Raw genomic sequence first — 20252 nt, 5'->3', positions numbered from 1 at the left:
CTTTATATGGCAAGAGAAAACTCCAAGGATTTCTAAAACTCTACTTCAGAGGTGCACAAATATAGCACTGCCATATTTTCATCTCTACTATTGGGCTGCTCATATTCATAAGATACTTTAGCTCCTTAGAGTATTATCTTTCACCTCTTCCTCTATACCATTAAAAATCACTTATTATTCAGACAACCCCATAGTCTTTAACACATTCAAAATTTGGCAACAATTTAGATTGAATTCAATTCAATTCAACTCATTTATTTATATAGCGCAAAATACAACAAAGTCATCTGACCAAAATATAAAGTCCATAGTAAGAAAGAAAGAACCCAACAAGATCCACATGAACAAACATTTAGTGACAGTGGGAAGAAAAAACTCTCTTTTTTATAGGAAGATGTCCATTTTTATCTGTATTAATTTTATATAAATATATAATAACCCCCTATTCCCACTTTCCTCCTGAGACTTGACTTTCTTGCAGTGGAACAAAAAAGGTATCAAGAGTTTTCAAGACTTCTATGTAAATGGTATTCCCTACTTGTATGGATTATTTAAATCACAGCTTTTTAGATATTTTCAAATTAGGCAGTATGCATCTACCACATTTCCTAATTTCCCTTCACTTCCTTCAAAGCTTCCATGGACTGATGTGCTATCACTCAATCAAATCAGAAAGCTTTATTATCAAAAATGTACAACAGTCTTGTTTTATTTGAAGATAGCGGAACCTTAAAGACCAAGGCTGGGAGGGCCGGACTTCATTTTTAACTTTTTTAAAAAAATCTTTATGATATGAATATAATTTATTAATAAACACAAAAACACTTCTACATTGTTATGGTATCATTTCTAAAGTGTTTCTGATAGTAGTGTGACAGGATATTAACTGTGTTGTGTTTAGTTGTTCACATTCACTGATGATTATTTGCTGATTTTGCTCATTCCTCATTTGCTGCTGGAGCTCAGAGAACAAATATGATTGGTTCTTCAGTCAGGTCTGTGCTCCACACATAGACCACCTGGTCTGGTCTACATACTGTAACGGTTCTATGTTCTGGTTATGTTCCACTGTGTGTATTCAGTGGTTAACTGATGCTGAGATTTCCCACGGTCATGAAGGCATCATGGTTACTGCAGCTTTCTCTGCCAATGTGTGTCTTTGTTTACATGTGTTCTGAGTGTTGATTGGCTGGGAGGCTGGGGAAAGGGCGGGAAAAGACTAGTAAACAATTCTGTTCCCACGGTAGTGTGTGTATGATGGTGTAAGACGCTTCTTTGTGTGTTTGATTGTTTATTTTTAGTGTTACTACAACCTCCATTAAAGCCTGTAAAACTGTGATAACAACTTGAATCACGTCATTAATATATCTTTAGGGCTGTGGTGAGGGTGTGTACCCCCCCACCCCCCTTCCCCCTCTCCCTGAGGCACAGCGCTATTAATCTACGGCTGCTATACGTTCAATAAAATAATAATTTACGTCGGGTTAGCTTTGGGCTCAGGCCTACAATTTAAGTTAATGGGTCGGGCTGATCTAAACTCTGTTACATTAACATCTCTCATTGCTCGACACACAATATTATTACAGTGGAACTGCTCCAAGAGTCCTTTTCCAAATGTCTTAGGGAGATCATGTTTTTCCTCAATTTGGAAAAATTAAAGTACACTGTTCAGGAAGATTTTGTTCAAACATGGCAACACTTTATATCCCACTTCAACCACTTGGCTTCTGATTAATCCCATTATAGCCAGGTTAGAGAGAGAGAGTGTGTGTGTGTGTGTGTATGATGACGGGGCTCTTGACACATTTATATTGTGCTCAGTGATCATATGGTACCATTACTGTTTGTTTTGAATTACAACTTGTTCCTCCAGTTAATTGTATATTTTGAATACTGTCCCTTTCAAAATGTTTATTGTGTAGTTGTATGCATGTGTATACAGTATATACATTACACAGTTTCCTTTTTCTCTGTTTCTGTACCAAAGTATCTTAATCTATATTTGTATAAGGATGTTGTTGATTTCTATTTCCTGCCTTGAGTCTCTCCTCCCTGCTCCCTTTCCCATGCCCCTCCCCCTCCAACTAGGTGTAACACTGCTCTCCCTTTTTATATCCTCCCCATTATAAAATGTTTCTTACCCTTCCTTAGGGAGGGCTGGTGATGGTCACAATTAAGCGATGAAATAAATTAATATATTTCATTGCAATACCAAAACATGCATTGCTGTCTCATAATGATTGCACTTCTTGTAGTGTTGACCTTTGACATCATGTGCAGACAAGTGAAGAAAATAAAGAAATAAAAAAAAATTTAATTAACAAATACAGACACGTCTGAAATTCTTTTTAGCAATATTTGAGTGTTTTTTCTAAAAATGAGGTGTTTCCATGAACAGCTTTTATTGAACTATTCCAAGGATAATGGAAACACTGCTAGTGCGGACACAGTGAGTAACTCACACGTCCAGCATGTGGCAGAACGCCGCCACCTCCTCGTCTCTCTCCTCTGACACCTGGAACAGCTCAAAGCCAAAGCCATTGGTCCTGGAGCGCAGGGACACCTGTCAATCACAGGCAGCAGCCAATCAGAGGGGAGCTCTGTTTAATGGTGTGTGTGTGTGTGTGTGTGTGTGTGTCTCTCACTGGGTCAGCTGACAGCCTCCTCTGGGTACGGCTTTGATTGACAGGTAGGTAGGTTCTGGGCGGGACTTGGGGGGGGGGGGGTTTTACTGCGGGCCACGGGCTTCCCTGATTGGTCCCTGCTGGTCGTGGTCCTGCGTAGTGATTGGTTGAGAGGGAGGCGAGGGGGCACAGCTGGAGGCGTGTCTTCATCGTCTCTGGGAATGATGGTAAACTTATCGAACTCGTCCGACCTCGGAGCATCCAGGATGTACAGAGAGCTGGGGGTGGGGTTTTGAGGAGGCGGGTCCCGGGCAGGGATTGGGGGCGGAGCCTGGGGCGGGTCGTTGAGGGTGTGACTGAGGGTGCGGTCTTCTCTCAGCCGGCAGAGGGCGTCGTACTCCATCTGCAGAGCCTCTGCCAGAACCAGCTCTCTCTGACTCAGACCCAGAACCTGCAGGTTAGACCTAGCCTCCTCCCCCTCGCCCTGAGGGGGCGGAGCCGACATGACAAGCTGCAGGAGGGCACAGAGAGTAGGGATGGTTATAGATAGTATTCAAACTACAACTGTCATGCTTTGATTGATTTATTGTGTGTGTGTGTGTGTGGTAAGGCTGCACTGATCAGTCAACATAATTCACGTGTACTGACTAAAACTAGGAGAAGAGATCACATTACTCCTGTATTAGCCTCTCTGCATTGGCTTCCCATAAAATATAGAATAGAATTCAAGATTCTTCTTCTCACTTATAAAGCCCTAAATGGACAGGCACCAGTCTATCTCAAGGAGCTTGTAGTGCCATACAATCCCCCCAGAACACTACGCTCTCAAAATGCTGGACTACTCGTTGTTCCATTCATCTCTAAAAGTAGTATAGGAGGAAGAGCTTTCAGTTATCAGGCCCCACTTCTCTGGAACCATCTACCAACCACGGTTCGGGGGGCAGACACCCTCTCTACCTTTAAGGTTAGGCTCAAAACATTCCTCTTTGGTAAAGCTTTTAGTTAGGAACCAGCTCATAGCTCATAATTAAGATGCAATAGGCATAGACTGCCGGGGGGGGGGGGGGGTCTGGCATGCTCGGTTGGAGAGAGGTTGGAGAGGGTGTTAAGAGAGAGGTCATTTAGGTTAGAGAGGGACCGGAGAGGGTCCCATTCCTCTCTCAAACACTCCCTCTATGTCTGCTTCTTCCCTTGTGTGTTTGCTCCTGTTCTCCTTCTGGCTTTTGTCTTGCAGGTCCGTGGGATCCTCAGTGTGGAGTTACAGAGTCTCAACAACTCTGTCTCCACCCTTTCCTCTGCACACACCCAACACAGCATAACGTGGATGGCTGTTCATCATAGGAATGGGATCCACACAAGGTTCCTGCTGCTTAACAGAAGGTTTTCCTTGCCGCCATGATGAATTCATGTTGGGTGTGGGATACATATGTATGTGTATATACGTATATATGCATATGTGTGTATCCATAAAATGAAGAGTCCGTCCTTAAGACTGCTCTACTGTAAAGTGCCTTGAGATACCATTGGTTATGATTTGGCGCTATACAAATAAAGATTGATTGATTGATAATTGATTATATCGACTGCAAACATTAGTCGCTGATTTAAAGCGTCATATTTACGCTGAACCCCCCAGGTCAGGGGTCACTTCCTGCTCTATTGTTGCTGCAGTACCTCACATGGACTGATGGGGCAGTATCCCTCACACTGTTTACATTTAACAAGTAAACCATGAAGAAGAATGGCATGACAAACAGAAAAGGAGGCTCAGCTCAGACCTGAAGGTCAAAGTTGAACCTTTAAAGGTGCTAGATGACATTCTAAATCAATATAAATGTCATTGGAGAGGTCATGTGACCTCCCTTCACTCAATCTGGGGCGGGTCGTTGAGGGTGTGACTGAGGGTGCGGTCTTCTCTCAGCCTGCAGAGCCTCTGACAGAACCAGCTCTCTCTGACTCAGACCCAGAACCTGCAGGTCAGACCTAGCCGCCTCCCCCTCGCCCTGAGGGGGCGGAGCCGACATGACAAGAACTCAAAACTTCTCTGGTCTTTTGGAGAGAGCAGACGTGTTTTCACTGGCTCCGATAACACGACCTTGGCTACAGCTACAGCTGAACAGCCTGAAAAATTGGGCCCAAGACGAAAAGAAAAATGGTTAAGAAACCGCATGGAGGCCCTCCAGAATCTGATCCGGGTTTGGAAGAGGTCAAGGAGATGATACGCGAGGGACTACGAAACCTCAAAGACGGTCTATCTGCCGAGATAAAGTTGTTGGAAAAGACGCTGGAAAAATCACTGGAAAACCTTCAAAGTGAAGCAAAGGTACTGAAACAGCAGAATGAGAGAAATGCTGAAGAGATAAAACTGTTGAACGCGAGGGTTGAAGAGCTGGAACAAAAGGAAAGAGAGAACGATGTCATCATCACAGGCCTAAAGATAATACCCAGGAGTTACATGAGTGACGAAACAACACTGTTGTTCGATTGAACAACAGGTCATTGACTACTTGGAGTCAAAGGACATTGTCCTGAACCCTGACAACATCAACTCCTGCCATCTCCTGCCAAAGAGAAATGATAACAGAGCTGTAAAAATAACCTTCCCGAATATGAAATTTAAAGGAGAACTACTGAAGCAAGGCAAAAAACTGAAGGAAACGAAGATATTTATTAATGAAAACTTGACAAAACGAAACGCAAGCATTGCATGGAAGGCACGCCAAATAAAAAAAGGAGGAAAGACTCTAAAGACGTGGACGAGAAACTGCAGGATTTATATCACACCACTGGGAGAAGAGAACGGAAAACCAATATTCATCAAAACGATGGAAGACTTGGGAAAATACGAAGGATCCACCTAAACAACAACATTGCTGATGGTAATCATGGATATGGACCCAGATCTATATAAACACTGGAAACAAAACTCAGACTGTGATTATTTCACTGACACTGAATTCAATGTGGAAACCAAGAGTAAAAAAGGTTCATTTATTCATTTCAATTGCTAGGTGGTGGGGTGATTAAGGATTACATTACTAACCTTGCTTATGAACTAAGACATAGTAATGTGTTTATACAAGAAAGGGTTAAATATAACAGTGGAAAATACAACACTGCCAATAGAACTAAAAACAGCAGGAATAACCTTGATGTAGAGACAAAACAAGCTGCAAATTTGTGTGTCCAAAAGAGACATTCCCGAGTGGTGACGTCATGGATGAAAAGGGAAAAACCTTTCAAACAACTTCAAAAGAAGATTAACTTTTCTTGAACTGGAGGAACGCAAACAATGTCTAGCAGGGAACAAGACCGACACGAACAACGATAGAGAGGACGAATAAAAAAAAAAAAAAAAAAGACAACACTGACTACAGATGAGAATAAATCCTACACAAAAAAGGACTGTTCAGAACAACCTAAGGATGTTTGACCAGAGAGACAAGCTTTGATGTAAATTTTCGATGTACAAAACAGGGGACGGGGCCTAGATAAGCAAACTGCTAATCTCGTCTCCTTTTTCGGCATGAACAAAAAAATTAAAAAAATTAAAAAAAATGTAAAAAAAAAAGTGAATGTAACCATGTCGGAAATAAACTGAATAAATAAATTTTAAAAAAAAAATCATGTGATCTGAGTCACTGGAAGTCACTCAAAGTTGAGCGTTTTTAGGGCCCTATAAAATACACGTTAAAGGAATCATGGAATCTACCAATAAAAACGATTAAACGTACATCTTTATATGACATATAAATAATTAAAAAGGAGCAGTCAGAATAATCCATGTCACTATAACTTATATCTACCTTTTCATTCAATCTTACTTTATTTTTGACATACATTTTTGTTTAATTATGACGAGTTATTCACAGGAGTTAAAAACTAACATTTTCTTTAACAAATGATACATTTTTTTAAGAGAAAACAGAATTTAAAAAATTAAATAAGAAAAAACAGAATTTGTAAAAAAAATAAAACATTTTTATAGGGCCCTACATTTTTAACTTTTTAAACAACTTCGAGTGATGCTGTGTCACGACATCCTATCAGCAGCGAGTTCCTCCCTACGTCACGTCACTGGGTAGAAGAAAAGATCAAAAAGCACGACTATGATCAAGCGACTCTTCACGGGTGATTAAATCCACTGTAGTCGCGTTTGGTGTGAACTGATGACAAATTTATTTATTGGAGGATAAGCCCCTTGAGATGGAACACAAACATACACACCCATACATACACAGTAAACATTTAACAGTTGATCAAAACAGTAAATTTTTTATACCAAACTAAATAAGTAATATTAGTGATATCATTAATAGTAGCTATCTAATGATAGTAAAAACTTTCATTAGATTAAATAAATAAAAAGGTTTAGGCTGACAGATATTCTGGAGATGGAGGACAAGAGCATTTTTAAACATAGACAGAGGTTAGAGAGCGGATCGATAATGGGAGAATGTTCCAGTCAAATGAAGCTTTATATTTGAATGAAAATTTACCGACTACTTTATTTATAAAGATAGTATCAGAAAAAGAAATAACACATGATTTACAGCATCAAACTCTTCTTCAAACTACTTTAAATAAGCAGAATACACCGAGAGTGTTTGCGTTACCATGTAACTCTGCGGTGGGAATCGGTATCGGAAAAACACTACTATGACACAAACACGTATTGTAACCATTGTGAATAGATGTATATCACCACCTACTGGACTGGAGAGGTTAAATCATGGTGTCATCTACTTCCAGCTACTCAAAAAAGGTGGTACTTAGCGTAGCACCGCTAGCACGCTGCGTAGTACGGGCTGTCTATCATCACTGCAACATTTCAACATTTAGGCTCTATTCTCCCGTCTGGACTTAAGCACTTTTTTGCGCACCGGCAGTAACGCACTTCTCTCCAATGCGTACTCTCTGGTCCAGAGAATGTCTGCTGACACGCCCACCACGCGAAAGGAGGTGATGATGTCATTTTTTTGGGCTGTCTAAAAATCACAGAACATAGAGTTTTACCAACGCTTGTAAATGTTATTGAAATCTGTGAAAATGATGAAGTTCACTTTTAATTTGAAACGCCTTCATTGATAAACAATGTAACAGGTTGATTTGATCAGACTATTGATCAGACTATTGATCAGACTATTGATCAGACTATTGATCAGACTATTGATCAGACTATTGATCAGACTATTGCAGTGTGACTGAGAATCAGCCGCATTCTGTCTGAGTCACAGTTAAAATCTCTCTCCTTGATCATCATCATCATCATCATCACTGTAAAGCGTGACAGAGTTATATGATGTAGATATGATGTAATAACGCGTCCACAGAGCGTCCTGCTTTAATACAGAGGGATGTTTACAGTGAAACACAACTATTAACTTCCATAATACACAGTTTTAAATATTAATAGTTTAAAGTGACCTGAGCCTCATCATTCCATCCTCATCTGCATATGACAGCATGTTTTACTCTGTAGTGGATCAAACTGTGACTTTACGTTGGACATAAAATAGTTGAATCACTGTGACCAACGTGGACAGAAATCTGTGTCTGTCACAGTTTTAATTAATCACACAGCAGCAGCTGAGTGATCACAGCTGCTGCTGCACGACGCACGAGTCTGTGTGGCTTCAAATGTAACTAAGTCCATATTTCTAGTGTAATATAATGTTTCACCTTATGGGGGCGCTGCACTTATTCCAGGGTTAGAAGAACGTAAGAGGAAAAGGACTTACACACACCGGAGAATGTGCGTAAAGCCAGATTTGAATGGGAACGCCCACACTTCAGGGAGGCTCCACCCACAGTGTGTAACTGTGATGAAGGTGTGAAGTGACTGACTTAAGTACAGGAGGAGAATAGCATATAGCCAGAAACAGCACCACTGTGTGGTTTATTGGACTTACACACATGTAGAATAGAGCCCACTATAAATAAGTTCTGTTGATATTTCATTAATTCCTAATATCTCAGAATCATAAATACTGATTACATCACTTTCAATGTTTCATCACATTCACTATCTATAAACAGCTGATTTATCAACATCTGTGTCACTGATGATCTATTGATCTATTCCAGGTTCTGATTTAGTGTGTGTGTGTGTGTGTGTGTGTGTGTGTGAACTCTCTGTGTGTGTGTGAACTCTGTGTGTGTGTGTGAACTCTGTGTGTGTGTGTGAACTGTGTGTGTGTGTGTGTGTGTGTGAACTCTGTGTGTGTGTGTGTGTGTGTGTGTGAACTCTGTGTGTGTGTGTGTGTGTGTGTGTGTGTGTGTGTGTGTGTGTGTGTGTGTGTGTGTGTGTGAACTCTGTGTGTGTGAACTCTGTGTGTGTGTGAGAACTGTGTGTGTGTGTGTGAAAACTGTGTGTGTGTGTGAAATCTGTGTGTGTGTGTGTGTGTGTGTGTGTGTGTGAACTCTGTGTGTGTGTGAGAACTGTGTGTGTGTGTCACTCCCACAGGTTACGGTGGGAACTGTGACGTCACCAGCACCTGCCGCAGAGGTTTTTGGGTGTGACGTCATCGGAGGGCTCGGTACCGGTGTGTGTGTGGGCGTGTCTTACCTGGTGCTACCGGGGCCGGTGGTTGGTCCCAGTCATGAGCGCGTGGTTCCGAGGACAGCCCGGTAAACACCGGTGTGTGTTTAGCTCAGTAGCACAAAGCAGCACCGCGCATGCGCTATAAAACTCATTCCGTGTGAGTGACGCAGCTTCCGGTGAAACTTATATGACATGATAAAAATAAATAAATACAATGATAATTGATTAATAGATATTATTAGTTGATAATCACGAATTTGAAACAATTGATAATATTTTTATTTATTATTTATTGCTATCAGATTGTCCTAAACAAATTATACACCCACATTATTAATACACACATTATTAATCGATCAAACATTGATCCTACAGTGAATCAACATGTTTGAATGTAAACATAGATTTTAAAAAACATTTTCAATATTCTTAAAAAAAATTAAAAAATGTTGGAGTCATTGTAGATGATATTATCAGAATTTTATCTTAAAAACTGAAACTTTTTACATAATTTTCCATTTTTTGTCATTCTAACGATTGGAGTCAAAGTAAAAATGTCATTTTTAAACTTCAGTTTTTCACTGAAGGAGCTGATGAATCATTGTTTCCATGATGTCTACATGTAATATGAGGTGTTTTTTTTGGTTTTTTTTGTTAATTGAATTTCTCGTGTTTAAAATATTTCTTTAAATGTTAACAGCTGCTGTCTGCACACAGGTAATAATATTAATAAAGCATTATATCTTATAGCCTTACATCTGTGGCAGAGAAACGGACTCTGAACAGGCTACTGTCCATCATAGACAATCCACACCATCCACTGCACAGCGCCATCTCCAGGCAGAGGAGCAGCTTCACTGACAGACTGAGGACATCGTTCCTCCCCCACACCATGTGGCTCTTTAACAACTCTAGGGGGGGGGGGCGATAAAATCAACCATAGAACACTGGACTTAATGCTAATCACACCATGCACCCTCTGTCACACACGCACTTTATCACACACACACACACACATCTACAAGTTGGACTCTAAGTATGTACAAACTGACCATTACGCAGTTTGTACATTGCACACTGTCATCTGCACAACTGCACTTGAACTGGACTGGCAGACACTATACTGTATTTCGTTTTTATACCATCATATTTTACCTTAGTACTTTTTTTGCACTGTTTAAAATTTTTACATTGTACTTTCCCTGCATGCCCCTGTGTTCCCATACCTGTAAGCTGCTGGAACTGTGAATTTCTCTTGGAGATGAATAAAGTATCTATCTATCTATCTATCTATTTATCTATCTATCTATCTTTTATATTTCTCCTCTCAAAGATACTCTCAGCTCTTTAAATTGATGTGTCCCTCCACACACAGTGGTGGCAAGCTACTGTTGTAGCCACAACGCCCCGGGACACATAGACATCATAATACGTAGACACAGCATCGACTGTGGAGGAACACGTCAACAGACCTGTTACTGTGAAATAACCTGGAACTAAACATAACAACCCTGGATCAATCTGTCACTGAGAATGTTCATGTACATAAACATATAATATTTAATTTAAATGTTAACCTGCACTAGTGCTACTGCACTATTATTATTATTATTATTATTATTATTATTATTATTATTATTATTATTATTATTATTATTATTATCTTATCTTGTTATATTATTTTATTTAGTTTTGCACATATTTGTCCAACTACTGTTTATATTTATGTTTATATTTTTTCTAGTTGATTGTTATTATTTAATGTTTACATTAATAGAGAGCACAGTTCACCAAGTCAAATTCCTCGTGTGTATAACATACATTACATGATCAATAAAGTTGATTCTGATTCTGATTCTGAACAGGTGGTGGTGGAGGCAGCGGTGCATAGACATTATGAGAGAAAGAGATATTTCTCAATCTCTAAGTAAAATTATTAGTTGATTTTTAAACTGATTTCTAAACAGTTTTATTTTTTAAAAACATCACACATTTATAGTTATGATACAAAGATATATTTAAAATGCTGGTTTTACCACTCAACACTTCATTTTCATCTTTGAATATTTCAGTTCTTTGGCTACAATAATTAATGATGATGATATAATATAGTAATAGTAATAATAGTAACGGTATAATAGTAATGGTTATAATAAAAACTATAATAATAATAATAATAATAATAATTAATATTATAGTTACTGGTAGAGCTTTCAGTTATCAGGCCCCACTTCTCTGGAACCATCTACCAACCATGGTTCGGGGGGCAGACACCCTCTCTACCTTTAAGGTTAGGCTCAAAACATTCCTCTTTGGTAAAGCTTTTAGTTAGGAACCAGCTCATAGCTCATAATTAAGATGCAATAGGCATAGACTGCCGGGGGGGGGGGGGTCTGGCATGCTCGGTTGGAGAGAGGTTGGAGAGGGCGTTAAGAGAGAGGTCATTTAGGTTAGAGAGGGACCGGAGAGGGTCCCATTCCTCTCTCTAACACTCCCTCTATGTCTGCTTCTTCCCTTGTGTGTTTGCTCCTGTTCTCCTTCTGGCTTTTGTCTTGCAGGTCCGTGGGATCCTCAGTGTGGAGTTACAGAGTCTCAACAACTCTGTCTCCACCCTTTCCTCTGCACACACCCAACACAGCATAACGTGGATGGCTGTTCATCATAGGAATGGGATCCACACAAGGTTCCTGCTGCTTAACAGAAGGTTTTCCTTGCCGCCATGATGAATTCATGTTGGGTGTGGGATACATATGTATGTGTATATACGTATATATGCATATGTGTGTATCCATAAAATGAAGAGTCCGTCCTTAAGACTGCTCTACTGTAAAGTGTCTTGAGATACCATTGGTTATGATTTGGCGCTATACAAATAAAGATTGATTGATTGGTATTGTCATTGTATTATTATTATTATTAGTAGTAGTAGTAGTATTATTATTAAAAACTAAAAATACAATAATATGAGAATATAATGATATTTATAAGAATATCAATAACTAACACAGTAGTAGTACAATTATACAATATCAATAACAACTGTCAAATGCAACGTACAGCCTTAAACAATGTTGTCAATAAAAACCTGAGCACATCTGAAATAGTGTAAACACATCATTCCTCTATAGATGATGTAATACACTGTACGAGTGATTGACACCGGTCCAAGATGGCCGCCTTGTTGACGCACCGCTCTAGTGGGCGGGGCAGTCGATGCGGCGTCTACGTATTATAATGTCTATGGTGGCCATAGTGAACCATGTTTTATTTTGGCAGGGCTTCACTCCTGACAGGAAGCAGAAAGGATGGTTTGAGCGGATGCAGTGTGGCACACACACACACACACACACACAACTCAGCCCTTCACAATAAAAGCCAGACCAGCAGCTTTAAGTAGTTAATGTATTTAATCATTATAAAGTGGAATGAAAAGTTAGAATTTCACAGTAAAACACACACACACACACACACTGACTGGTCGTTCAGCTCTGGTTCTTTTCCACAGATGTTCTCCTCAGGTTCTCCCTCACCTTCACAAACTCTGGAGCTTTCAGGTTCTCCTGCTGCTGCTGTTCATACTGGACACACACACACACACACACAGGGTCAGGCGTGCGTGTGTGTGTGTGTGTGTGTGTGTGTGTGTGTGTGTGTGTTACCTCCTCCAGCTTCTTGTGTCTCCGTAGAAGCTCCGCCTCCAGGGGGGAGATAGTCCTGTGAGCTTCCTCTTCCTGTTTCCTCTGACGAATCAGCTGATCACGTTTCCTCGACTCCAGAACTCGCTGAAGCTCCGGCTTCTCCACACTGACACACACACACACATGCACACGTTAAAAACTGTCCCATTGCATTGTGGGAGAATGAGTCCAGCACAGTCTGTTGAATCCATAAGTTGTCAGTGAGTTAAAGCATGTGGACACGTGTCACTTCCTGTTGCAGACGCTGTGTGTGATCTTCATCATGGAGCTGCTCATTGAAACGCTAACCCTGCCTTTGTAATAGATCCAAAGCTACGAGCGCTAACGAGCAAAGCTAACAGAGCTAGCTGCTCGTTGGACCAACCAGTGACGTTAGATCCTGTGAACGACAGCCAATCAGGAGAAACCTCTCATCACTGATGGAAACGTGAGCACAAATCCATCTGTTGCCATGACGATGGTGGTCAAATGGAATCCAGTGAAGATGGTAAATGGACTTGATTTATATAGAGCGTTATCTCCTCACTGAAACAAAGAGCTTTACATCTCTCTCACAGTCACACACCAGTGGGATGGTCTGCCATGCAAGGTGCTAGTCAACCACTGGGAGCAACTTAGGGTTCAGTGTCTTGCTCAAGGACACTTCGACACATAATCAGGTAGTGGCCAGTTTTAGAGGTCAGGGTTCTTGATTGGTCAGACGCTACTAACTCCGCCCCTTTTACGTGTGCACCCACTGATCCAGGCGTCAAACCACAGGTTTAGTTAATGTCAGGATATGTTTATCCAGCTTCACAGGATGACTTCATCACAGACATGTGACTGTCTCTGATCTGAAGGTCACATGATCAACATTTATGTCAGCATTAGAGTAATGACCAATCAGAGCAGAGCATTAACACTGAAACAACACTTTCCTCTGTTTCTGTCTTTTATTTATGTTTGATGAACTTCTGTTGTCATTTACATTTATTTCCTCATTTTCTATGAATTGTTGTTTTAGAGCGTGTTTCTGCTTCTTCTTCTTCTGATTAAATTCAACAAAAACAATCACCAAACTTTACATCAGATAACTGTAACAACACACATACCGTCCTAAAGGTGGAGCTACAGGAAAAATATAATTATACATTAACAACAATTTAAAAGATTTCATTTATACATTTTAAACATTTGGAAATGATCAAGTGTTTTTAAACATATTAAACCTAAACTCCTCCTACAATTTTTTGCTCCATTGATTGTTCCAGTTCATCTACACAACTCACACACACACACACTAGTGATTTATTATGTTTCCATTTAAAGACAAAAAACAAGAAATATTTACATCAATTACCATATTTTAAACAGTACAGGCAAGAAAAAGCAAAAACTCTGACCAAACCACGTAATGCAAAATTAAGCAAGTGTGTATCACAAAAGGGTGATGTGGGAGGAGAAAGGAAAGAGAGTAAATGTTATTACAAGAACAAGAAATTATAAAAATAATTACAAATAAAATGGCTTCGTAGCCAAGACTTCAGGCAGTAAAGAGTTACAGATGTTGAGAACGAGCCTCTTTAGAAATATCTGTCCAAGTAAGACCATAAATTCCTCTTATTGTACCAAGATCAGCCTCCAAAAGTGACTTCAGAGGGTTCACACCCTCGTGGACAAAGAGCATTATTAAACCTGCTTATTCATTTTGGAGGAATGGGATCCTGCAGTACTTCTTCTACAGAAGATTGAGAGAGCCCCCCTGAATGTAGCCTTATTTTTGAGGAGACAAAGCTCCGAACCTGTAGATACCAAAAAAGTGTGTGGTGGGAAGGTTAAACTCAACCGAGAGCTGGTCAAATGATTTATTAATACCATTATCCACTAAGTCTGCTATGATGCAGATACCTTTGTCTGACCAGAGAGAGAATGCAGAATCTACAATACCAGGAGGAAAGTCTGGATTTAGATAAATGGGGGTAAGAGTAGAAAGATGGTCTTCCTGAGTCTCTATCTTCCTAATGGCTCTCCATACCTTCAAGGTGTTCATTCTTTCTGAAACCCATTTTTTAGAAACATATAAAATATTCCAGAGGGGCAGCTTCTAAATTGAGCTATGTAGATTTTGGGTCATTTCTAACCCATTCCCAAAGATACCTGCCCAGGAAACCCAGTTGGTAGTATTTAATACTGGGCAAAGCCAGAACACCATCTTCAACTCAGAGCTGTAGCTTCAATCGAGCTTGTTTATTCTTCCACAAAAAGGAAGTCAATGAACTGTTTAGAATAGAAACTGATTTTCTCGTCAGAAGAACTGGGATCATTTAGTATAGAGTATGTTCATTTTAAAAATATTAATTCTAACCAGAAAGGACAATGGGAGGGAGGTCCAGCGTGCCAGGTTGTGTTTAATTCTGCGGATTAAAGGCAGAAAGTTTGCTTTATAAAGACCAGAGAGGGACGGAGTAATATGTATACCCAGACAGACAAACCCAGAAGGAGACCATTGCCTAGAATGAAACCAGTCTGATCTACTGAAATGAGGTCTGGTAGAATTTTTTCTAATCCTGTCGCCATAATTTTCACAATAAGCTTTTTGTCCACATCGAGTAGATCAATTGGCCAATATGAAGAGCAATCCTCCGGTGGTCGGCCCTTTTTCAGAATTAACGAGATGTTGGTATCCATCATAATGTCTGGGAGATGAACAGATTCAAATGAATAAGACAACACTAAGTAGAGCATCGACCAACAGGTTCTGGAAAGTTTAAAAAATTCTGGGGTTGTGCCATCCGGCCCTGGTGCCTTGTTGTTTTGCATATCATTAATAGCACACATGTAAAATGGGCCTGTTCAACAAATCCTTCTGGGCCTGGGAAGCTTGAGGAAGACTGACAGCTGACAGAAACGTATGCATCAGGGTTTCAGAGTTAGGTTCAACATCTGATTTATATAAAGATTGGTAAAAAGCAGCTGTTAATGTCTTTGCCATAATGCATTCTTTTACCTCTCCCATCCTTTATTACAGGAACTGCCTGACAATTTATCCCTTTTTTGATGAATTTTGCTAAATATTTACTCGGCTTGTTACCAAATTCATGCATTCTGTGTTTAGCATAAAAAAGACATTTCTGGGTTTTAAACGTCATTAGGGTGTCGAGGGCTGCAGCTGTGCTGTTTATTTGAGATCTCAACTCATCCGAAGGATTAGAATCAAATTCCCTCTTTAGCTTATCTAATTGTTCGTCCAAAATATTCTGTTCTGCACCCCTCTTACGTTTCAAAAATGCAGAAAAAGATATTACTATACCACGTGATACAGCCTTTGCTGTCTCCCACAGCACATTAGGAGAGATATCTGGGGTATCGTTCTCAGCCATAAAAATCTTAAACTTCTCTGTAAAATATTGAATGAATTCAAGGGAGTTTTTGAAACGTTATTGCATTGGAGGACGTTGTTCTTTGTTAGACATGACCAACAACAATGGGGAGTGATCTGAGATGATAATACTACCAACTGAACATGAAACACATTCTGGAGGGCATGCCTAGGTGTGGACCTTAGAGTAGAAAGTATATCATCTGTCTGTGGGATGAAGAGTTCTCCAAGTGTCAATGAAGCCTACATCGCTACAGCAGCCTGATAAGGACTGGCTTGTTCCAGCGTTAGAGTCTAACCTTATATGAGATTTATCCAAGCGGGGGTTCACACAGTAATTAAAGTCACCTGTAATTACTGAGGAGTCCACAATCCAATCAGAGAACAGTGAAAAAACCTTGGTGTGAAAATGTGAAGGACAGGCTGGTGGGGCGTATACGTTTAACTAACAGACGGTGTCTCCATAAAGTTTCCCTGTTATCATAACATAACGTCACTCTTGACCTCAACTTCAGTAGGTGACAAGGCTTTATGAACAAGAATAGCAACACCTCTGCTTTTTGAAGTAAAGGACGAATAAAAGATCTGTCAACATAATGTCTTTTTAACTTATGGTGTTCCTCATCACTTACTGTATGTGAGACTCCTGAATAAAAGCTCTGGAACCCGTGAACATTCCACGAGCACAGCTTAATTGTTGCGTTATCAACCATTGTCAAGCGTTGCTGTAGAGGACTGATGTATGTCTGAATTAGACAGAGATTAAACATTTCAAATATAGAGTTATTGTAGGGAGAAAATAATGACAAAGATGAACATAGAACAAAAACACAATAACACTCATGTGGGAGAATAAAACCCATTAACAAAACTAAAAAACTAAAAACCCACCCCCTAGACACTTCCCCAAACGAAGCACGTAAAGACCTTACACTAGACCGGTGCTCAGACTGAAAATGTACACATAAGCAATACTACAAAACAGAATTATACGCATGGATGTTAAATTTATCCCATAGTAGTAAAAAACAAACCACAAAATACCAAGAAAGCAAACAGTTCCTGGTGACAGACTGTGGAGCATTATGAACTCTGGACTGTATTCCCTTTTAAAAATTAAAAATAAATAAATTATATATATATATATATAAGACTCACTGTCTCATAGACTCACTGATCTATACCACCCGGATCTACAGCGCAGACATTGTGATGTCATTCAGACTAGAGAAGTGTGGTCGGATGGTGACTGAGAGGGAAGGTAGTCCACACAGAAGGGGTCTCACTCCCAGAAGGAACAATAGCAGACATTGAGGACAGTTACAAGTACCTGGGAATCCCACAAACAAATGGCAACCTCAAAGAGGTGACAAGGAAAGCGGCTACGGCCAAATACCTCCAACAAGTAAGGCGTGTCCTAAGAAGCCAGCTCAATGGGAAGAACAAGTCCCGGGCTATAAACAGCTACCCCCTGCCAATAATCAGATACCCTGCAGGAATAATAAGCTGGCCAAAGGATGAGATACAGACCACAGATGTTAAGACACCAAAGCTCCTAACCATGCACGGAGGGTTCCACCCCAAATCCAGCACCCTGAGACTGTACGCTAGCCGTAAGGAAGGAGGCCGAGGACTAGTGAGTGTGAGAGCCACTATCCAGGATGAAACATCTAAGATCCATAAGTACATCAAGGACAAGGCTCCAACAGATGACGTGCTCAGTGAATGTCTCAGACAATGGGGAACAGAAGATGAGGTGCTGGAGGTTCCATCATGGGAGGACAAGCCCCTACATGGGATGTACCACCCAAACATAACTGAAGTGGTGGATATCAGGAAATGGTACCAATGTCTAGACAGAGCTGGACTAAAGGACAGCACAGAGACACTCATCATGGCTGCACAGGAGCAGGCCTTGAGCACCAGAGCAATAGAGGCCCAGATCTACCACACCAGACTAGACCCCAGGTGTAGACTGTGCAAAGAGGCCAATGAGACAATCCAGCACATAACTGCAGGGTGTAAGATGCTGGCAGGGAAAGCTTACATGGAGCTCCATAACCAAGTGACTGGTATAGTGTACAGGAACATCTGTGCAGAGTATGGGCTGGAAACCCCAAGGTCAAAGTGGGAAACACCTCCAAAGGTGGTAGAGAATGACCGAGCCAAGATCCTGTGGGACTTCCAGATACAGACGGACAGAATGGTAATGGAGAACCAACCAGACATTGTGGTGGTGGACAAAGAGCAGAGGAAAGCCGTTGTGGTTGTCATAGCAACACCGAGTGACTTCAACATCAGGAAAAAGGAACACGAGAAACTAGAGAAATACCAGGGGCTCAGAGAAGAGTTGGAGAAAACCTGGAGGGTGAAGACATCAGTGGTGCCCGTGGTCATTGGGGCACTCGGGGCAGTGACCCCCAAACTAAAGGAGTGGCTCCAGCAGATCCCAGGAAATACATCAGACATCTCAGTCCAGAAAAGTGCAGTTCTAGGAACAGCAAAGATACTGAAGAACCCTCAAGATCCCAGGCCTCTGGTAGAGGACCTGAGCTTAGAGAAGAAAGAGAGAGAGAGAGAGACCGCCCACAGTGGGTGAGGAAGAGTTTTATATATATATATTATATATGTGTGTGTGTGCGTGTGTGTGTGTGTGTGTGTGTGTGTGTGTGTGTGTGTGTGTGTGTGTGTGTGTGTGTGTGTGTGTGTGTGCACCTCTTGTGTGTACTCAGCAGTTCTCGGTGCAGTTCTTGGTGACTCCTGGACTCACTGATCGGGTTTATCAATTTCTTTGGTTTAATCAGATTCTCATCCTCGTCCTCTGATTGGTCTTCTGGTTGGTCCTCTGGTTGGGGGGTGTGGCCAGGCCTCCTACGGATTCCATCAGGGCGGAGCTTCACCTCTGTAATCATCATCACCATTTTTTTCATTCAATCAAGTTAAAACCTCCTGTCCATCTGTGTGTGTGTGTGTGTGTGTGTGTATGTGTGTGTGTGTGTGTGTGTGTCTCCTTTTAACTAAGAACCTGCAACCTGGGCTTACCGTTCTTCATCATCTTCTCAGTGGTGGATTGGATCAATAACACATGAGCTGAGAACCTTCAGCGTCTGTAGCTCTCAGGGAACGCAACTACAGCAGCCAGGTCACATGACCACACACACACACACACACACACACACACACACACACACACACACACACACACACACACACACACACACACACACACACACACACACACAGCCCTTTTCAGAGCACTCCGCTCTAATTGGCTGGAACCAATGTTTGTGTTTTTGTGAAACTTTGTAGACTGATCTGATACTCAGGACACGTCCCAGTTAGACCCACTACCACAACCACTAATAGAACCACTAACAGGGAACCACTCATAGAACCACTAGAACAATTTACAGAACCACTAACTGGGCATAAAACTGAGAGTCAGAATAATCAAGACCCAATCTCCTCATCCTGATGTTGTACAACGTTCTCTAACCAACCAACCAGTACCAATGGGGTCTGGATGGATAAACATCACACTGTGGAACCATAGAACAGCCCAGCAGTGAGTGGACCCTGGACGGAAGCTGAAGTTTCCAGAGCACATGATCACATCTGAACTTAGACCACACATAGTTTTATCATCTGACTCCTCCAGGCCAGTGGTGGTCTCTGAACCAACAGTGGTGTTTCCTTAGAACTAACAGTGTGTGTTTGATCAATCGTGTGTGTGTGTGTGTGTCTCCATAATAAACCCTGGACCAGTTCACTAATCACTAACTACTCTACAATCCTTGGATACGTACAATTATTCCCTCCTATCTCCTTTCCTATCTATCTTTCCTTAACCCTGTGAATGACGTCAGGGTTGAGGAAAGGTGTTAGGAGAGGAGTTAGGAAAAGTTGTTTATACAATCAGACACACTTCCACTAGGTGACGTAATAATCTGACGCTGTGAAGGTCAGTGACGTCTGTCGTGGTGAAAAAACTACACAATTCCTAAAATAAACTAAAAGCCCATTTCTAA

General features: G+C 40.9%; 2 protein-coding genes across 2 annotated transcripts in view; both read right to left on the bottom strand.

Annotated features, from left to right (window-relative positions):
- pik3c2b (phosphatidylinositol-4-phosphate 3-kinase, catalytic subunit type 2 beta) overlaps positions 1 to 9319 on the bottom strand; it is a 38110-nt gene extending 28791 nt beyond the window's left edge. The window contains 4 exon segments of the mRNA XM_028447750.1: positions 2463 to 2563; positions 2646 to 2723; positions 2725 to 3135; positions 9193 to 9319. Coding sequence (XP_028303551.1) covers positions 2463 to 2563; positions 2646 to 2723; positions 2725 to 3129 — 584 coding nt within the window. The 5' untranslated portion in view covers positions 3130 to 3135; positions 9193 to 9319.
- Positions 9320 to 12556: 3237 nt separating this feature from the next.
- LOC114463906 (protein FAM107B-like) lies at positions 12557 to 19377 on the bottom strand. The gene is made up of 4 exons (XM_028447791.1): positions 19267 to 19377; positions 18940 to 19126; positions 12828 to 12972; positions 12557 to 12746 (listed from the first exon to the last, which is right to left on the bottom strand). The coding sequence occupies exons 1-4, from the start codon at positions 19277 to 19279 to the stop codon at positions 12651 to 12653; spliced, it is 441 nt and encodes a 146-aa protein (XP_028303592.1). The 5' UTR covers positions 19280 to 19377; the 3' UTR covers positions 12557 to 12650.
- Between the last annotated feature and the right edge of the window lie 875 nt (positions 19378 to 20252).

Source organism: Gouania willdenowi, chromosome 5 (assembly GCF_900634775.1).
Source record: "Gouania willdenowi chromosome 5, fGouWil2.1, whole genome shotgun sequence".
NCBI classification, from domain to species: Eukaryota; Metazoa; Chordata; class Actinopteri; order Blenniiformes; family Gobiesocidae; genus Gouania; species Gouania willdenowi.
This window is presented reverse-complemented; position numbering and strand designations above follow the sequence as displayed.

Bases quoted from the DNA above. Each gene is read 5' to 3' on its own strand.
- LOC114463906 (XM_028447791.1), bottom strand. The intron at 12,973-18,939 runs GTGCACACACAC...TGTGTGTGTCAG, and splicing joins CTGCTGAGTACACACAAGAG to TGTGGAGAAGCCGGAGCTTC. The intron at 12,747-12,827 runs GTAACACACACA...GTGTGTGTCCAG, and splicing joins GACACAAGAAGCTGGAGGAG to TATGAACAGCAGCAGCAGGA.